The sequence below is a fragment of the Pleurodeles waltl genome, chromosome 7 (genome assembly GCF_031143425.1).
Source record: "Pleurodeles waltl isolate 20211129_DDA chromosome 7, aPleWal1.hap1.20221129, whole genome shotgun sequence".
Classification (NCBI taxonomy): domain Eukaryota; kingdom Metazoa; phylum Chordata; class Amphibia; order Caudata; family Salamandridae; genus Pleurodeles; species Pleurodeles waltl.
In genome coordinates this window covers 1,190,573,858-1,190,592,810 of record NC_090446.1, presented here as the reverse complement: position 1 = coordinate 1,190,592,810, position 18,953 = coordinate 1,190,573,858, and the positions used below count along the sequence as shown (strand labels likewise).

The 18,953-nt window shown below is 46.8% G+C and overlaps 1 protein-coding gene across 4 annotated transcripts in view; it reads left to right on the top strand.

The window, feature by feature from the left end:
* Positions 1 to 18,953, top strand: part of MYH10 (myosin heavy chain 10) — a 955,741-nt gene that overhangs the window by 751,305 nt on the left and 185,483 nt on the right. For all 4 annotated transcript variants that reach the window (XM_069200300.1, XM_069200299.1, XM_069200302.1 and 1 more), the window contains exons 29-30: positions 3,029 to 3,173; positions 3,953 to 4,159. In XM_069200300.1, the coding sequence (XP_069056401.1) occupies positions 3,029 to 3,173; positions 3,953 to 4,159 (352 nt within the window). The remainder of the gene's footprint in view (positions 1 to 3,028; positions 3,174 to 3,952; positions 4,160 to 18,953) is intronic.

The window sequence follows — 18,953 nt, the reverse complement described above, 5'->3', positions numbered from 1 at the left end:
CAACAGCATTGACTCCTGGACATTCTGGTTATGACATTAATATTTTACGGCTCGATCCAGGTGAGGCTGGTTCTGTGGCTTTTTGGCTTCTTAACTTTATGCATCGTCCTTGCAAGCAGTGCTAGGTGGCATATTTAAGGCCTGCAGTGTATCTTGGGTTCCCAGTAGCCTGCACATCAAGGCGGCAATCATCCACGTCTCAGAGATGGCTCAAGATCTGAAGTTGTAACTGGCCTATCGCATTGTTGGAAGTGGTGAGGGAAGCATCATTACTGGGTTGGTGGGCTCACCGGGGAAGGTGGACATCAGAGGACTCCGGTCTTCTATGAAGGACCAGCTCTACATCAGCTTACTTGAACTATGGACCATTTGCCTGGCCCTGAAAGCCTTTCTGCCATTCATTAAGGGGAGACTGCTGCAGCTTCTCACTAACAACACTACTGCCATCTGGTACTGAAAAAAGCAGAGCGGAGTGATATCCTGAGTTCAGTGCCAGAAGACTTTGCTTCTCTGGAAGTGGCTTTAGTGTCAGGTTATCTTTCTGGTCGCCAATCCCCTAACAGGGTCCCTGAATACCAGAGTGGACAACTGAGCAGGTGTCATCTGGCAGATCACTAGTGGTGGTTGCATCCTGATGTGGTACAGGGAGTCTTCCACCAGTGGGTAGAACTCTGGATAGATGTTTTCACCGCAGTCAATAACACGCATTGTCAACTATTTTGCCTGTTGGATATTCCACAAACACATTCTGGATAGAATGGAACACGGGATGCTTGCTTGCCACTGCCTCTACTGCATCGTGTTCTGACGAAGATCAAGAATGACTGGGCCGAAGGAATCCTGTCGACTCCAATTTAGGCTAGGAGAATGTGGTACATCGAACTTCTGAGCGTGAGCACCTGTTGTCCGACCAGGCTACCACTTTGGGAGGCTCTCCCATCTCAGCAGGGGGTTTGGGTCTGCCATTGAAATATATGCAACTTACCCTTCCATGTGATTGAGCAGTGGCAATTAACTTTTTCAATCTGCCGCCAGGGGTAGTAATGTCATTCTTGCTGCTAGACACCGCTCCATAAAATCCATCTATGCTGGCAGTGGGACAAGCTTATAACCTGTTGTAGTGGCCTGGACACTGACTCTTACCGGTTAAGCTGTTGGACTTCCTTTTGTTAATGTGGTCTGTAGCCCACTAATGCCTTGCTCTGGTCACTGTAAAAGCTTACTTGTCAATCTTTTGGCTTTTCCACATTGTCTTTATTCAGATCACCAGGGGTGTTGAGATGTTTTAAAGGTTTGACATGCATGTTTACTCCCAAGCCATAGTGGGACCTTAACTTGGTCTTCAAATTTCTTATGTGTATGCCTTTCGAGCCTATGCATATAGCCGCCTTTGGTGGCTCTTGACCTTGAAGTCTGTCTTCCTTATTGTGATTACGTCAGCTCGTCACATTAGTGATTTGCAGGTACCATCAGTGCAGCCACCCTACATGTTTTTTCAATTCAAACTGGGGCTAAGGACTCGAGCAGCTTTCTCATAAGCAGTCATAACTACTTTTCACAGTGGACAGTCGCATTCTACCTGCATTCATTGCTTCCCGTGGCCCCATGAAGAAGAGCCTCTGCCAGTTGCACTCTAAAGGGTTTTAAGCTTTTACATAGATCGTACCAAGGTCGAGGGGCCAGTCAGCTTTTGTGGGGAACTCTGGAGCAAAGAAAGGGAAGGCTGTGCAGAAGAGGACCCCCTTGAAGTGGATAATCCTCTATATTAAGATCTGCTATCTACTGGCTTAGGAGGACCACCTGAAAGGTCTGAGGGCCCATTCCACCATGGTCAAGGACCGACCTGAGGGGTGCCTGTCGTTGATATCTGTCTGGCTGCCATGTGTGCATCAGTGCATATGTTCACAAAGCATTACTACCTTTATAGTATAGTCCAAGGGGAAGGACACATTGCTTGCTTGATTCTGAAAGACTCTTTGGTTTGAGTCCTCTTAAAAACCTCCCTAACTGTGGAGTTACTGCTTTGGTTGTATGTGCTAAGGTGAAAAGTCTGTAGTTAAAAATAACCATCTGAGAAAGTTACTTACGTTCGGTAGTTCTCTTTCTTGTGGATGTGGTTACCACAGATTGACCCTTCCATCTCCCCATTCCGTAAAGCGTTCTCTTTTTGGCATCTGAGAAGGTCCCAAGTAATTAGTCTCTATACTGTTGCTAACAATTTTTCACAATCCATGTCTAAGGGTGCAGAAAAGGAAGAGACAAGAAACATGCCAGGTGGAGTTTATATGCAGGTCTGGCCCGTCACTTCCATGGTGGTATGAAACCAGGATGCAGCTGCTCAGTGCCAGCTAGGGGTGCAATGGAGCCATGCTACAAATTTTACTCAGATCCAAGCTTGTGCTTGGGGAAATATTCTAAGGTGAGGAAGTTATGGCAAGATAAATTATCTACCCTAAAGAGCATTATCAAAGGTAAGTCATTAGGGACTAATGGAAGAGTCTCAACATCTTTTATGACTCGAAAGTTCTTTGAAGGAAAACAAGCTGCAAATGTCCAGTCCCAACGGTAGAAGGCTGGAGTCTCGAAAGAAGGTGAATCTGTAACACTACACACTGCAAACAGATGGATACAGGATAAGTGAGATTTTCCTCTTTTGTGCAGACTCGAGTGGCCGGGCATTTGTGGAGCATCGCTTTTAATGTTGCTCCTTATTTGCCCATAAGAAAGCAGAGTTTCTTAGGTTAACCACTATTGGAGTTTTAGGTTGGCTCGATTTACAATGATTAGAAATCATTTAAGGGATTCTTGTCCAATTCTCATAGGAGATTATATATGTAATCATATTACAACTTGAAGGACGCTAGGCCTCAAAAAGGCAAAATGAAAGTTTCGGCTGAGTCTATATCTTTTAAATAAAGTCTCTCATACTATTTATTTTTCTGAATATATTTAAAGGGGGAAATTCTGAGAAATTCCTGTCCTATTGTGTTGATTATCAAGACTAAATTGAGATTATATCCTTTCATAGGACAAAACGAGAACAAGAAGTTGCTGAGCTTAAAAAGAATATTGAAGAAGAAACGAAGAACCACGAAGCCCAGATCCAAGAGATGAGACAACGGCAGGCTACTGCATTGGAGGAGCTTGCTGAACAGCTAGAGCAAGCCAAAAGGGTATGTTAGGAAGCTAAAAACAGTAGTAAAAGGGGGTAGTTCTACTGTCCTGTTTGATTCAAACAAGTTTGCCTACTGGAGCTCATTCTTTTTGTAAGTTTTTTAATTGACTTCATAATCCAAATGTATGTATGATGCACTAAAGTTGAATGCTGTGGAATTGATTTGCTGGTGACACTGCTTTTCCTGATGGGGTGCCCAGGGACTGTAAAAATAGGAGATTCAGCGAATATGTGGTCCTAAGATTTTTCTGAACAGCTTACTGTAGTCTTGTGAATGAAATAGTGAAACAAGTTGATCCCATTCTAGGCTAGGGGTATTGCAGTATATTATATTATTATTAAATATACCTAACAAAAATAATCAGTTCAGTCATGTGCAGTAGCAAAGTCTGCGAGCACGCCAATATTGTAAGAATTTGATTAATCCAAAATGCCATAAAATGCATCATTTCTAATGTGCCCAACGGTACAGCAAGCAGATGTGATATAAGAAAACATGTGCTGAGTGATAGGAGGGAAAGGAGGAATGATTAAAAAGAAATGTGTTTCCCAGATTTGAAGAGATTAAGGTTTTACTATTGTAAAGATCTAAAGCTTTGATAGCAAAAACATGTTGCATTTTGATTAATTGCCACAGTGCAGTCCTGCTCCCTCCACCCACCACCCAAACCTCCTAGAAAAATTGTCCTGATGTAGCTATTGCATACAATTTTGTATCTATGGATGCTCATGGAACACACATTACCAAAACCTCGATTTGCCTCTTCCATCAAACAGTTTAAAATTAACCTGGAGAAGAACAAGCAGAGCCTGGAGGGAGACAACAAGGAGCTGGCCAGTGAGGTGAAGGTCTTGCAACAGGTAAAAGCTGAATCTGAGCATAAGAGGAAGAAACTGGAGGCCCAGACGCAGGAGCTGCATGCAAAACTCACAGAGGCAGACCGTCTGAAAATGGAGCTTGCAGAGAAAACCAACAAACTTCAGGTCAGAGATGCTTTCTGGGTTTAATTTTTTTGTTTTTTGTGAGACTGCGGGCTTGCTTGTTATTAAAGATTGGAAAGTATAGATTAGATGAGCCTCATTTAATGAACAGGGTGCCAGCTGCCTCATAACACTAACTGAAGCATCTGAGTCTGTAAACTGTAGCCATTTGTAGAAGAAAGTAAACTGGTTTGCAAAGTGTAGAGCCCTGGAGGCTGTTCTTAATTAATCATTTGGTCTGTGGAAAACTGCATGAAGGTTTCTTTTGTGCAACTAATGGACCCTCTCTCCTCAGACAGTCCAGTACCTAACTCTTAAGCAGTGATGCTATAGCAAGAAGATGGCTGGTTTCATGTGGAGCATTGCACATTAGCCATTGTATTCAATGCAGGCATCAAAGGTGAAAGGGATTCAATTGTTACGAATTTGGGGATTCTGTGAGACCCTTGCTAGGGTACATTCTAGACCCCTGTATACGTATTTTGTTTCTTGAATAGCACCTTAAACATAGCTAGATAGAGAAATAACTCAATTGCTAAGAATGAGAGAATATATTTATTGAATTGATTTTTCGTGATATAAGAGGGATACACCAAATGTCCCTGCACTTGCCCAAATCCACCAAGACCGTAACCCTAACTGTCAAAACTTAGGTTAATAGAGAACAGTAATGAGTAGTATTTTAATATTGTCTTATATAATCGCAGTCATTCTTAAGTGGACCTTCAATTACAAAACTATTTTACAGACATATTTGTTAGTGGGAGGGATGTTTATTTGCATTTCCGAAAATTCGGAATTGCTTATTTTTTATAACATTTCACAGTGCATCGTTTTTACAGTTCATAAAAGATTTCAGTCTACAGGCTTTGCAAGACAACCTTCAGTCTATAAATCGCAACAGTCTTTTTGAGTCTTTGATCTTATTCTGAATGACAGTCTTGTATAGTTCAAAAGTGTCCTTCAACACAAACCTTTCTCTTATTTTCTTTTTTCTTTATTATTTAAAACAGCCAACACATGTTTCTCAGGTATGGTCTTTCACTTCTTCGTGGCAAAGAGCAGCAATGACTAGTCCATCCTTATAATGTAGCCCATTGTAGCAAAGTGCCCCTTTTTGGTATGGTTACCCCCCTACTTTTTGCCTGGTATCTGATGTAATTTCGACTGAAAGTGCACCAGGTTCCTGCTTCCCAGGTGCCAAATCTCCTTCCATAAAACTGCACAGTTGTTTTCCCCATTGGCAATACCTTTAGCACCCTCTAAGTCCCTAGTAAATGGTACCTCTGGTACCTAAGGCCAGGGTTGTAAAGAGGGTCTATAATGGCTACAGCACGAATTGTGCCACCCTCCGAGACCCCTCACCAAGCACATTACAGGCTGTCATTGCAGGATGCGTGTCTTGGTGCAGACAAAAATGAAAAAACATGGCAAACAGCCTGTGTGCCATGTCCCCTAACACTGCATGCAGTATATGTAAGTCACCCCTCTAGCAGACCTTACAGCCCTAAGGCAGGGTGCATAATATTACATGTGAGGACATATCTGCACAAGCAGATTTGCCCCTTGCTATGTCTTTATAGACTCTGAGATAGTAAATGACCAGGGAAGCCATTTTAAATAATTGAGCTGGTCACCTGTCACTACGAGTTTCCCAGCTACATGTTGGCTTCACTGAAGATAGGGATGCTTGGTATCATCCATCTCATATTGGTAGCCCACACTGATGCCAGTGTTGTATTCACCAATACATGCACCCAGAAGGGCACCTTAGGGGTCCCCACTGAAAAACCTACCAGCTAGTAGTGTGTTAACTGACTTGTCCTGACCAGCTCAGCCACTTTAGCCAAGTTTTCTGACCCCCCTAAGGCGAGAACCAGCACTCTCGGGGTCCATAGACAAAAGCCTGCTCTGTGCAGGGGTGTTGACACCTTTCCCAGGCAGGATGGACATTCCAGGGAGGGAATCTTCAAAGGCCTAGCTGCTTTGTAATGTGACCCAGGTCTTTCCAAATGGCAGAGATGACCAACCCCCATGTCCTAACCCCACTTTTGGCGGCAAGACAGGTGGGAAAATTAGGCAGATTAGGAGGTGTGCCCACTTCATGCCAGTCCCACCCCTAAGGCAGAGAAGCTGAAGTGGACACCACTTTTTTAATTCCTCTATCTTGGTTTGGAAGTAATTAGGCCACTAGGGTCAGGGTTATGCCCACTTCCCAATGGAAGTGGTCATAGAAAGGGTGTAGGCACCCTAAAGGTGGGCAACCCATGGCAGCCACCTGGCACTCCCTGTAACACCCATAAATTGAGTATTTGATAGAGACTTCTAGTTGCAGATTACTTACCTTAGAATCCCTTACCTTAGAATTTCCCATAGGTGTCACACTGGATCCGAAGTTTTTTTCTTCAAGCAGTACCGTTGCATGCCTTCAGGTGCTGTCGGTCGACTCCATGTCCGTCGTTGGTGTTGTGGTCACTGTGATGCAGTTGTACATAGGCGCCACCCGGTGTGCTGACGTCAGTTCTTTTCTTTCCATGCCACGCGCAGATCCGGAGAAGAGCTACCCTAGTCATTTTTTTACTAAATTCAACCTTTTTGTTGTCTTTTTTTTTTTTACTCTCTTGGTGCGTCAAGGGATGTCTCAGAAGACCGGCTTCAAACCGACGCCTGTCACCCAATGAAGTTGGTAACGGACCCGCACCTGGTATGTTTATGGTGTCTGGAGCACGACCCCGACTTCAAGTCGCGGGCCATGAACCTGAAGGCTTTGAGGGAGTGGTCCCTTAAGCTCATGGCGGCCTGGCGCTCGACTCTGCGTCACTCCCAGTCTCGCTCAAGAGAAAGGTCTCAGGACAGCTTGCGCAGTCATCACCATTCCTCTTCATCCCATTCAAAACCTTCGTGACTTTCGGGTCACAAGGAAAAGAAGTTGAAGAAAGCTAAACATTCTTCTGCTTCATCCCTTCGCTCTGCTGATGAGACGCTGGAAAATCGTTAATGCTCGAGGCTTCTGTCCGCAGACCCTACTTTCTGGGTCCGCTCTACGCCTCCCCGAGTTTATGGGAGCCAGAGCCACTCCTGCCTTACTAAAAGAGTTTTTTGAGGCCAAGAAAGTCGTCGCTCTCTTGGCCAAGGGAGCCATAGAGAGGGTCCCTGCACCAGGAGTAGGTGGTGGTTGTTATTCCCGCTACTTTCTGGTGCCCAGAAAGCACAAGGGCCTACGCCTTATCCTAGACCTTCGGGCCCTCAATCTCTTCTTCAAAAAGAAGTTCAAAATGCTCACTCTGTCACAGGTCGTGTCTGCCTTGGACCCAGGAGACTGGATGGTAGCATTGGACTTGCAGGACCCTTATTTCCATATACCTGTCTTGTCTGCCCACAAGCGCAACTTGGCGATTTGTGGTAGGTCACGAGCACTTTCAATTTACTGTGGTCCCCTTCAGCCTTACCATTGCCCCTCGGGTGTTCACGAAAGTGATGGCGGTGGTTGCAGCTCATATGCACAGGTTAGAGGTTTCAGTCTTCCCCTACCCTGACGACTGGCTGTTGAAGGTGAACATGCCCCAGAAAGTCGTATCCCACCTTCAGACTACGGCGAACCTTCTGCACTCGTTGGGGTTCACTATAAACATGCCTAAGTCACACCTAACTCCTTGTCAGATGCTCCCTTTTATCGGAGCAGTTCTGGACACAGTGCAGATTCGGGCCTATCCTCCCGAAAAGCGGGTCCAGGATATTCAGGCTATGATTCCGATGTTTCAGCCTCTATCCTGGATTTTGGTGAAAATGACTGAGACTGCTGGGCCTCAAGGCCACCAGCATTCTGCTTGTGATGCATGCCAGATGGCTGTGTGGGCTCTGCAGTGGGACCTGAAGTTCCAGTAGGCGCAGCATCAGGGAAATCTCTCCGACATGGTCCAGATATCGGTGGGCACTGCAAAAGACCTGAAGTGGTGGCTTTCCAATCACTATTGGGGCAGTGGCAGATACCTCTCCTTTCCCCAGCCAGATCTTACAGTAAGGCCAGATGCATCGCTCCTGGGATGGGGGCCACATGGGAGAGGCGGACAGAGGTCTCTTGTCTACAGCGCAGTGCGGACTCCATACCAATCTTTTGATGCTCCAGGCAGTCAGGCTTGCATTGAAAGAATTCCTTCCCTCTCTCAAAGGGAAACTGGTGCAGGTGTTCACGGACAACACTACCGTCAGGTGGTACTGCAGCAAGCGGGACGCAGTGGGGTCATGGACTCCTTGTCAAGAGGCTCTATGCCTCTGGACGTGGCTGGAACATCAAGGCATAGTCCTGGTGAAGAAGAGAGACTCCACCGTCTGGATCCAAAAAGAGCATTGTCGTTCTACCTCAATCGTACTAAAGATTTCCAGTAGATGATCAACTCTTTTTGGATATGTGGAAGCGAAGAAAGGGAAGATAGTGCAGAAGCGTACCATCTCGCAATGGGTACTACTCTGCATTAAAATGTGCTACGCTTTGGATAAGAAGCAACACCCTGAGGGCTTGCATGCTTATTTTACCAGAGCAACTGCTGCTACCTCAGCGTTGGCACGCAGAGTTCCTGTACTGGACATCTGCCGTGCAGCAACGTGGGCATCTCTGCACACATTCACAAAACATTACAGCCTGGACAGTCCGGTCCACAGAGACGACTAGTTTGATTGTTTGGTCCTACAGGACTTTTTAGTATGATGTTGGGTCGCAGACAAAAATATATTGTAGGAAAGTGCCCCATTTGGCATGGTTACCCCCCACACGTTTTGCCTGATATTGATGCTGACTTGACAGAGTGTGCTGGGGTCCTGCTTACCAGGCCCCAGCAGCAGCGTTCTTCCCCAAAACTGTTCCATTGTTCTCATAATTGGCACACCCCTGGCACAGTTAAGTCCCTTGTAAAAGGTACCCATGGTACTACTGGCCCTGTAGCCAGAGAAGGCCCCCAAGGGCTGCAGCATGTATTATGCCAACCTGGGGACCCCTCACCAAGCACATGCACAATGCCTTTACAGCTTGTATGTGCTGATGGGGAGCAAAAGACAAAGCCTTTGAGGCTCATCACCAGGTTCCTCCAGGGGGTAGGTGTAAAGCACCTCCACCCAGTGCAGGCTTTGTTTCTGGCACAGAGAGCACAAAGGCTCTCACCCCATGTGGTCAGGAACTGTTCTGGAAATGGCAGGCTGGCACAGACTGGTCAGTCATGCACTAGAAGTTTTGATAAAGTACAGGGGTCATCTCTAAGATGCCCTCTGTGTGCATTTTTCAATAAATCCCACACTGGCACCATTGTGGGTTTATTGTGCTGGGAAGTTTGATACCAAACTTCCCAGCATTTAGTGTATCCATCATGGAGCTGTGGAGTTCGTAATGATAAACTCCCAGCCCATATACTTTATATGGGCACACTGCACTTACAATGTCTAAGAATGGACTTAGACACTGTAGGGCAGAGGTCTTCAATCTGTTGACCCCCGTGAAGTCCTGGAAAGGGGATTGTGCATTCCCCCAGCTGATCGTAAAATGCTTCTACTGAACTTTTATTGATTGAGTCTCCTGTGCTGTGACATGAAGCTGCGCAGATAGCTAAAGAATCCTTTCTGCCAGGGCGCCTGCTTCCTGAATGAAATGCAAATGTGAGCTACAAGTTGATCAGCAAATGGTAAAATATATAAAATCATTCAATCACTCAAAGCTTTGTGATGACCAAGATTTGTTATTTTTGAGTGATAGTGCAAAGAGTTAACAACTGGGCCGTGAAGTGTGTGCTTTTAATTGTAATTGTATATACATAGTACTTAATACCCCTGAAGGGGTGTTCACGGGACAGCTATTAAATAAATGTATTACATATGGTGTGGTATTACCTAAATCTACATTTTGGAAACACTATTTTATTGCAAACCTTTTTTGTACATTTTGTAGTGGCCTACAGTGCTTTCTGTCACAGGCTGTGACCTTGTGGCACTAAAAATGCCCAAGTCACTATTCTCCACTGCACCAACCAAGATTTAATTCTGTGGCTCTCTGGTTATACACAGACTTCTGCACTGCATTAACTAATAGAGGTTTCATAATGCACTAGAGTGCATTTCCCAATGAGTAACCACTTTCTTTTATTTATTTTTTCTTTTAAGCTGCGTGTTATTTTATATGTAGGTACCTGACGGTGAAAGCCCTAAAAAAAAAAACATACAGAATATTTTAGGACATATTTATGAGAGGCTTGCGCCACCAGCGCATCACTTTTATGGGCGCTCCGTCAGACCAAGCCTCTCAGTCATACCTATGAGGCGATGCACTGCCACCCTAAGTGGTTTTGCATGGCCGCATAGATATGGAGTAAATCAAAGCAGCGCGAGCCGCTGCATTGCCTTACTCTGTGTCAAGGAGGCGTTCCATGGGCGTTGCAGTGGGAGTTCTTATGCAACACCCATGGATTTTGATGCTGTCCAGGTTTTACAAAACTACGTAAACTGGAGAAGTGCCAAAACCTTACACAGACATAATAAGGAGAAATGTCTTCCTTTCTCCTACTTTTTTCCTCTTTCCATGTGTGTTGCACTCTGCTGCAAACATGGAAAGAGGAAAACACCTCTCAGGATGGTTTTTGTACAGGAAGGTACCCCTTCCAGCACAAAAATAATCCTACCTAGGTTGGCGCAAGGATGCAATTTGTGCGCCAGCACAGGGGGGTACGGACAGGAATGCACTGTATTTCATAAATACAGTGAATTTGTGCCCTTTTATATTTGGATAGGGCAGTGTAGCAAGAAGACTTGCGGCGCTGCCCCACGCCAGTTCCTCATAAAGGAGGACCTTTGTTTTTAGCCACACCCTTGACCACGTCCCAACAATCACTGACCTTTGGTTTTCTAAATACTGTTTCATATTATTTCCTCAATGTAAAAATGATTTGCAGTGGGAATTGGGGATGTTTGATTGTCGATGATGAGGAGTACCAGGTTCTAGAACTTTTTGTGAGGAAGGGGGGGTCCTTATGCTTAAAAAGGTTTGAGAGCGGGTCCCGGCATCAAAAAGGTTGAAGACCTCTGCTGTAGGGGCATATTGCTCATGCAGCTATGCCCTCGCCTGTGATATAGTGCACCCTGCCGTGGGGCTGTAAGGCCTGCTAGAGGGGTGACTTACCTTTGCCACAGGCAGTGATTTTGGGGGCAGGGCAACCTGAGAGGGGTGCCATGTCGACTTTGCCTTTTTCTCCCCACTAGCACACACAAGCTGCAAGGCAGTGTGCATGGGCTCAGTAAGGGGTCACCCTGGCTACAGGGCTCTTGATACCATGGGTACCTTTTACAAGGGACTTAACTGTGTGCCAATTGTGGGAGCAAAGGTACAGTTTTAAGGAAAGAACATTGGTGCTGGGACCCGGTTAGCAGGATCCCAGCACACTTTTAATCAAAGCTTGCATCAACACTAAGCAAAAGGTGGGGGTAACCATGCCAACAGTGGCATTTTCCTACCATCAGTAATAGCATAACAAGTGATAGAAAACAGTGCAAATAGCAATAAACAATAGTGACCCTAGGGGGAGCCCAAACCATAAACTAAAAAAATGGAATGCGAATGCAGGACTCCACCCTAGGTAAGCAGTATGTGTAAAGGGGAGCTGGGGAACTAGGAAACCCCAAAGGAAAGTACCACAGTTCCCCTCAGCGACCAGGAAGAAAGGAACAAGTTACTGGATTTTCCACCAAACCACTCAGAAGGACTAAAAAGAAGATAATGCAATATCCAGACAAGACTGCAAGAAACCAGGGTGGATTCCTGAAGAGGAAGACCTGAAAAAGAAGGGGACCAAGTCCAGAAGTCGCAGGAGTGGCTGGTGGTGGCAGGAGCCACTACCCACTCATCTGTGGTTGCAGGAGTTGGCCAACTGTAGAACGAAGACGGTCAGCAATGCAGCCCTGAAATCGATGAAGAGTTCCTGGAGGATGCAGTCGACGTTCCACACCGGATGGAAGAATGTAGTCTTCCTGTGGTGTGGAAAAGCCACAAACAAGCCTTGGCAAAGGCAGAAGTCATGATGGACGAAAAGTGAAACTGCTGGGAACCAGCAAGGTCCAGGAGGACTCAACCTATGGGAGGGAGCTGTGGGGAGACCCTCAGCAAGGCAGAAAGTCCACAGAAGAAAAGGCAGCCCCCACAGGAGACCCAGGAGTCGCAGAGGAGCCCACGCAGCACAACTGAAGGAGGGTTCCACTTCGCAGGAGAAGCACACAGAGGGCTGTGCATCACAGGGAAGAATGCTTAGGGCTGGGGCCACGCAGAGCCAAAAGGTCCCTTGGAGGAGATGCCAACAAGCCTTGGTAGCTGCAAGAGGCACGGTGCACCGGAGTACTGTCCTGTGTGGGAAGGCAATGGCTTACCTCCACCAAAGTTACACAGCTGGTAGAGAGGACCAAGGGGACAACTTCAGGATCCATGCAGCTCAGGATGAGAGGAGATCCACACAGCTGGTCGTCATTGCAGTTGGTGCTTGCAGATGCAGGGGAGTGACTCCTTCACTCCAAGGGAGATTCCTTCTTCCTTCTCATGCAGGCTGAAGGCTTGCCGCCCTCAGAGGCTATACAGCCGGGGAAATGTTGCAGAAGCTGGAAGATGCTGTGGAAACAATGTTGCAAGCAGAGTCTTCGTCGTGGATGCAAATTGTCGGTTCCTGGATGGGCCAGTCGCAGTTTCAATGACCAGAAGTGGAAGTAGAGGTTGTAGAGGAGTCCTGCTGGAATTGTGCAAGCCGAATCTGAGAACCCACCCAACAGGGAGACCCTAAATAGCCCTGAAAGGGTGATTGGTCACCTAGCCAGGTGACCACCTATCAGGAGGGGGCTCTGACGTCACCTGCCTGACCTGGCCACTCAGATGCTCCCAGAGGCCCCTGCCCACCTTGAATTCAAGATGGCAGAATCAAGGGACCCTCTGGAGTAGCTCTAGGCACCACCCTTAGGGTGGTGATGGACAGGGGAGTGGCCCCCTTTCCATTGTCCAGTTTCGTGCCAGGGTCTGGAGGTCCCTGAACCAGTGCAGACTGGTTTATGTAAGGAGGGCACCAAATGTGCCCTTCAGAACATACCAGTGGCTTGGGGAGGTTACCCCTCCCAAGCCATGCAACACCTATTTCCAAAGGTAGAGGGTGTTACCCCCCTCTCCCAAAGGAAATCCTTTGTTCCGCCTTCCTGGGATTGAGCTGATCAAGCAGCAGGTGGACAGAAACCTGTCTGAGGGTTGGCAGCAGCTGCCCGGAAAACCCCAGTAGGCTGGTAGGAGCAATGCTGGGGGGGTCCTCTAAGGAGCCCCCAGAGTGCGTGGAATCATACTTCTAATACTGGCAAAAGTATTGGGATATGTTTCCAGCTAGTGGAGATGCCTGCCCGCTGGAAAAAAGCCCCACTTTTGGTGGCAAGTCCGGCAGTAAAATCAGAGACTACCTCAGCTGGGACCACCCCTAAGGTGTCCAAAGGTGAGGTGACTTCCTCCTTGCAAAATTTCAGTCTTAGTTTAGAGGACAGAGACCAATAGCGTTAGGTCTGTTAGACACACAAAAAAGGGAGCACACTGCCTCACACTCCAGAATAAAATAGCCCTAATGCCTCATGGTAAATGCAGTCATTTGATTTAAAGATAGAGAGATTTTTCAAAAAGTCTTTCACCTTAAGTAGGTGCAGCAAGTGCTGTATCTCTGGACACGTGTTTCTGGCTTTCGGCTGTCATCAGCAGAGAGAAAATATATCTGACGGGGTTGCTCGAAATGCCGCCGAACGTCTTCACAGGTTTTTGTACCACTCACCTGTCTGAGGTTTGGCAGCAGCTGCCACTTTTGGTGGCAAGTCCGGCAGTAAAATCAGGGACTACATCAGCTGGGACCACCCCTAAGGTGTCCAGAGGTGAGGTGACTCCCTCCTTGCAAAATGTCAGTCTTAGTTTAGAGGACAGAGACCAATAGGGTTAGGTCTGTGTCCCCCTCCCCAAAAGGAGCGGACAACGGAAAGGGTGTAGCCTCCCTCAGGGACAGTAGCCATTGGCCACTGCCCTCTGAACCCTGTAACGCCCCTAAATCCAGGATTTAAGGGCTCCCCTGAACCTAGCGCGTCAGATTCCTGGAGACCTCACAAGAAGAAAGAAGGATTGCTAAGCTGACCCCCAGCAGAGAAGACTTAAGAAGCAAACTGACTTGGCCCCAGCCCTTCCAGCCTGTCTCCAGCTTCTAAAGCCCTGCTAAAAGAAAGTGACACATCCTACAGACTAGTGAACTCTGAAAAGCTTTCAGAGGACTGTCTGCACCCCAGAAGACCAAAAACTCCAGTGGACAGCAGCTCTGTCCAACAAGAAACTCCATCCAATGACTCCAGAATCTCCCAGGATCCGAGAGTCCTGTCCACTCTGCACTTGGTGCCATAGCCCGTGTGCAGGTGGCCTAACCAACTAGAGCTGGTCCCCAGGCGATTCTGAGCAAGTGCCCATCCTGGCTTGACCCCTCCTGTCCACCACGCTGCCTCCTGCAGCCAGAATCCAGAGGACCTCCCTGACCGAGACAGATCTGGACGAAGATTCCAGATGCCAAAATGTACCCCTTCACCTGCAGCCCCCTGGCCTTGACTACCTAAACTTTGACCTCTGCACCCAGCCGGCCCCGTGTAGCTGGTGGTGAGGGTTTGGGGTTAACTTGAATCCCAACCTGTGGACATCCTAACCCCTGGAGACTGGAACTGTAAGTCTTGTACTTACCTCAAAATTGTACTAACTTTTCATCCCCCCAGAACTGTTTCTGAAAATTGAAGTGTCAAATTTTAAAGAAGAATATTGCTATTTATTCAAAAAACGTATAACTTGCTAAATTGAAGCGAAGTGGTATTGATACATATGTTGGATACTTACTTGCAAGTGTACTTACCTGCAACTTGAATCTTGTATTTCTACAAATAAAGTAACAAAAACGTATTTTGTGAGAGAAAAAGACCATTGGCCTGGAGTTAATCATTGAGTGTGTGCTTCAGGTGATTGCTTGTGTGTGTAGAACAAATGCTTTTCACTACCCTCTGATAAGTCTTAACTGCTTGACCATACTACCACAAAAGAGAGCATTAGTATTATCTACTTTAACCTCTGAAGAACCCCAGGACTCTGTGCACACTATATCTCTTCTTAAAATAGTATATGTAGAGCCATCTTCCTACAATCGGGGCAGATTGAGTGATTAGTGGTAGCTGGACCCTCCACAACTTGAAAGAGAGGAACCTACTCCCCACATTCAACTTCAGGTTTCTAGAGCACCTCCCTCTAGTGAGGATGGCTCAGGTCCTGTAAGGTCCAGGGAAGAAGTTTCTGAAGATGAGATTGTTTTAGAGAGAATTGCCTTGGAGGACAGGATACTGCCCATAGAAAGGGAAAGAGCAGATATGGGGCCTGGTTAGCAGGATCCCAGCACCCATGAATGGTGGCAGCAACTTTATAACTAGGGACAGAGTAGGGCACTCTGGCCCTAAAATCCCCCAAAGGGATTGTCCTGAAATATGAGGATGGTTATATTACCAACTGGTTCACTGCCTTTGAGAGGGCCTCTGTTTTCAGAGAGCTTAGCAGGTGGCATTTGGGCTCTCTTCTTTTGGAAATGTTCTCAGAAAAGTGCAGGGATAAGCTCCTGACACTGAATGAAGCAAAGTCCAGATCCTATGACCTCATGAAGGACACCCTGATTGAGGGCGTTGGGACTCTCCTTTGGAGTACAAAGTCAAATTCAAGGAGACTCAAAAAACCTAGAGTCATCCCTGGGTAGATTTTGCAGACTTTTCAATAAAGATGCTAGGCGGCTAGGTAAAAGGTAACAATGTGCATGATTATGAGAGGCTTTACAATTTATTGATGAAGGAGCATCTATTAAGTAATTGTGTTCAGGAGAAGTTACATTAGTACCTGTTAATCCTAGGTCCACTTTCTCCTCAAAAATTGTGGCAGAAGGCAGAGACAACTGGGTCAACAAGGTTGAACAAAGATAAAAGCAAATAATTTTCTAAAGGCCCTCAAAAACCAGCACAGGAGGGTGGGCCTGGAACTTTTCACAATCCAAGGGTAAGTACAAATGGAAAAATTGGGATTCCTAAAAGGCTTGGTGCTATGACTGCAAGTCTCTTGGACATGAAACTAAATGCAGTGGTAAGTCTCCATATGGGATTCCAGGTAGGCCCTGACCTTGTTGGTGAGCCTACTGAGGCAACTCTCGTGTCAGAGGGTGGGGTGGATGTAGCTGCCCTGGCTGTCTGGCCCAGTAACCTGGAGAGATACAGACAACAGCCACATTAATGCGATTCGGGTTCAAGCACTGAGACACACTGGTGCCAGTGTCACCATATTGACTGAGCAACTAGTGCCTCAGATTAATGCTTGACTGGTGAGACATTATATACAGTCCTCAATGTTGATAATCAGGCTAAGGTACATTCCATGGTGATAGTATCCTTAGAATGAGGAGGACTTACTGGCCAGAAGAGGGTGGTGGTATCTCCTGCAATCCATGTACTATGTCTTCTAGACCGTGATCTGGAGTCCTCAGAATGAGCCGAGGTCGCAAAAAGACCCATGCAACTATGCTGACTATACCTGAATGGGAGTGCATCAAAACCAGAGCTCAAAGCAAAGCCCAGGGTGAAAAAGTGGAGTTTAAAGTGGAGTCTGGGATAATGGCCCAACCTACCAAGAAAAAAGGGCAAGAAATCTGGGAAACTAGCTTCCAAACACATGCCAAATCAGGTCCCCCAGTTACAGAGGGAACTGAGCCCCAGGAGCTTGGGCCCTGCAGGACAGAGCTCTAGGGCCCTCGGAGGAAATAACATGTCTGGAGCGGAAACACTTGGACACTGGGGAGGCCGGCTTCTGGGACTTATACAGGGAAAATTAGTGGAATTTAGAGAGTCCGCACACACAGAGGTTTAGCATATGGGGAAGTATGCCATGGCTGGTATATATGGGAAGGGGGATCTCCCGGGAGCTACACTGTCGGGACTCCTGTGCCCTAACAGGGTTCATGACGTGATATTGGAGATGCAAAATGAAGGGGGCGATTTGCTGAAGGTCCCAATCGATATTGTCAATCGATTCCATGAGTACTACACTGCATTGTACACTTCTAGAGTGTCTGCTGACCCACCTCTATATCAGATTATTTAGCACACATAGCTAAGTCCTGGCTAACTGACGTGGATAGAGAACATTTGATGGCACCCCTGGCAGCCAGGAGAGATTCGTCCGGCCATTAAAAAATGGCAGCGGGGGAAGCTCCGGGCCCTGATGGGGTTACAGTAGCTTTTTACAAGGCATACCAGGACCTTCTGATACCACATCTGATGACACTATACGAGGAGATGGTTAGAGATAAAGAAATGCCACCCTCTATGAGAAAGATGATAATGATAACACTGCTTAAGCCAGGTAAGCCCCTGCAACGATGCTCCTCATACAGACCTCTCTCTCTGATTAACATAGACACAAAGATCTATGCCACAATCCTAGCGAATAGACTGGCGCCGCTCCTGCGGACGATGGTGGGGGCGGAAGAGGCGGGATGTGTACCGGGTCGCAGTCTGACATTGAATTGTAGAACTTTCTTCGGTACCATACAACACATAGACCCAGGGGTACAGGCGGTGGCGGTTTTCTTAGATGCGGAAAAAGCATTTGACTCTGAGTTGGTCTTTATTTTTCAGGTGTTGCGCCGCATGGGGGTGGGTGAGGTGTTCATACAGATAGTGCAGACATTATATACCGCCCCTATGGCCAGGGTGAGAGTAAACGGCGGAATCTCTAGCCTGATTACGATTTCGAGAGGCATGAGGCAGGGATGGCCACTTTTGCTGTTGATGTATGGGCTGGTGGCAGAGCCATTGGCGTATGCTCTGAGAGAATACCATATCCATAGGGGTGTCTGCTTCCCGGGCTACAGGTTGGTCTATTTGTCTTATGCAGACAACACTTTGTTATATATTCGAGACCTGGCCCGCAACCTCACGCCCTTGCTTCTGGAGGTGGTGTGCTTTGGTGGCTTGTCTGGCCTAATCATTAACTGGAATAAGTGTTGTGTTCCCCCTTACCAAAGCTACGGTCCCAATACCAATGAATTTCCCTCTCCAGTGGGAAACCGATTCAGTGCGATATTTGGGGATACAGAGTCGCATGAATCCTCCTGTAGTCATAGGAGGTAACTATGGGAAAGCCATACATAAATTAACTGATGCCGTGGATCGTTGGATCAAACTGCCGCTTTAATTGGTGGGGCTCATTGCCATTATTAAAATGGTAGTGCTTCCTAGGTTTTTGTTCCATTTTCAGAATATCCCCATACTGCTGCCTAAGTATTTATTTTCAAGATATGGACACTTTTGATCTGACTGACATGGGTGGGTAAGCAGCAAAGAGGCACGTTTTGACACTCCTGTAGGATATTGGAGGGTTCCCAGAGTTGGAGACCTATTACAGGGCAGTGCATTCCATGTTTGCTCACATGTGGATTCATGGACCCAATGTGTTGCCTCACTTGCACATAGTGCGTGACATGTTGGCACCCCATCCCCTGCCCTATCAGATATTTGTGCCCTCTCGGCGAACGCACGGCGTGATAGTCATTGAACACTACCACACATGCATGGCATCATCTTATGACTAAACAGGCTCTCCCTTTCCTGTTCTCACCTCGTATGAAACTTAATTGGTGCTTCTGGTTTCACATGAGTGGGGATGGGGAGAGCGCTTTTGGCACTTAGGAAGATGCACATAGATAAACTT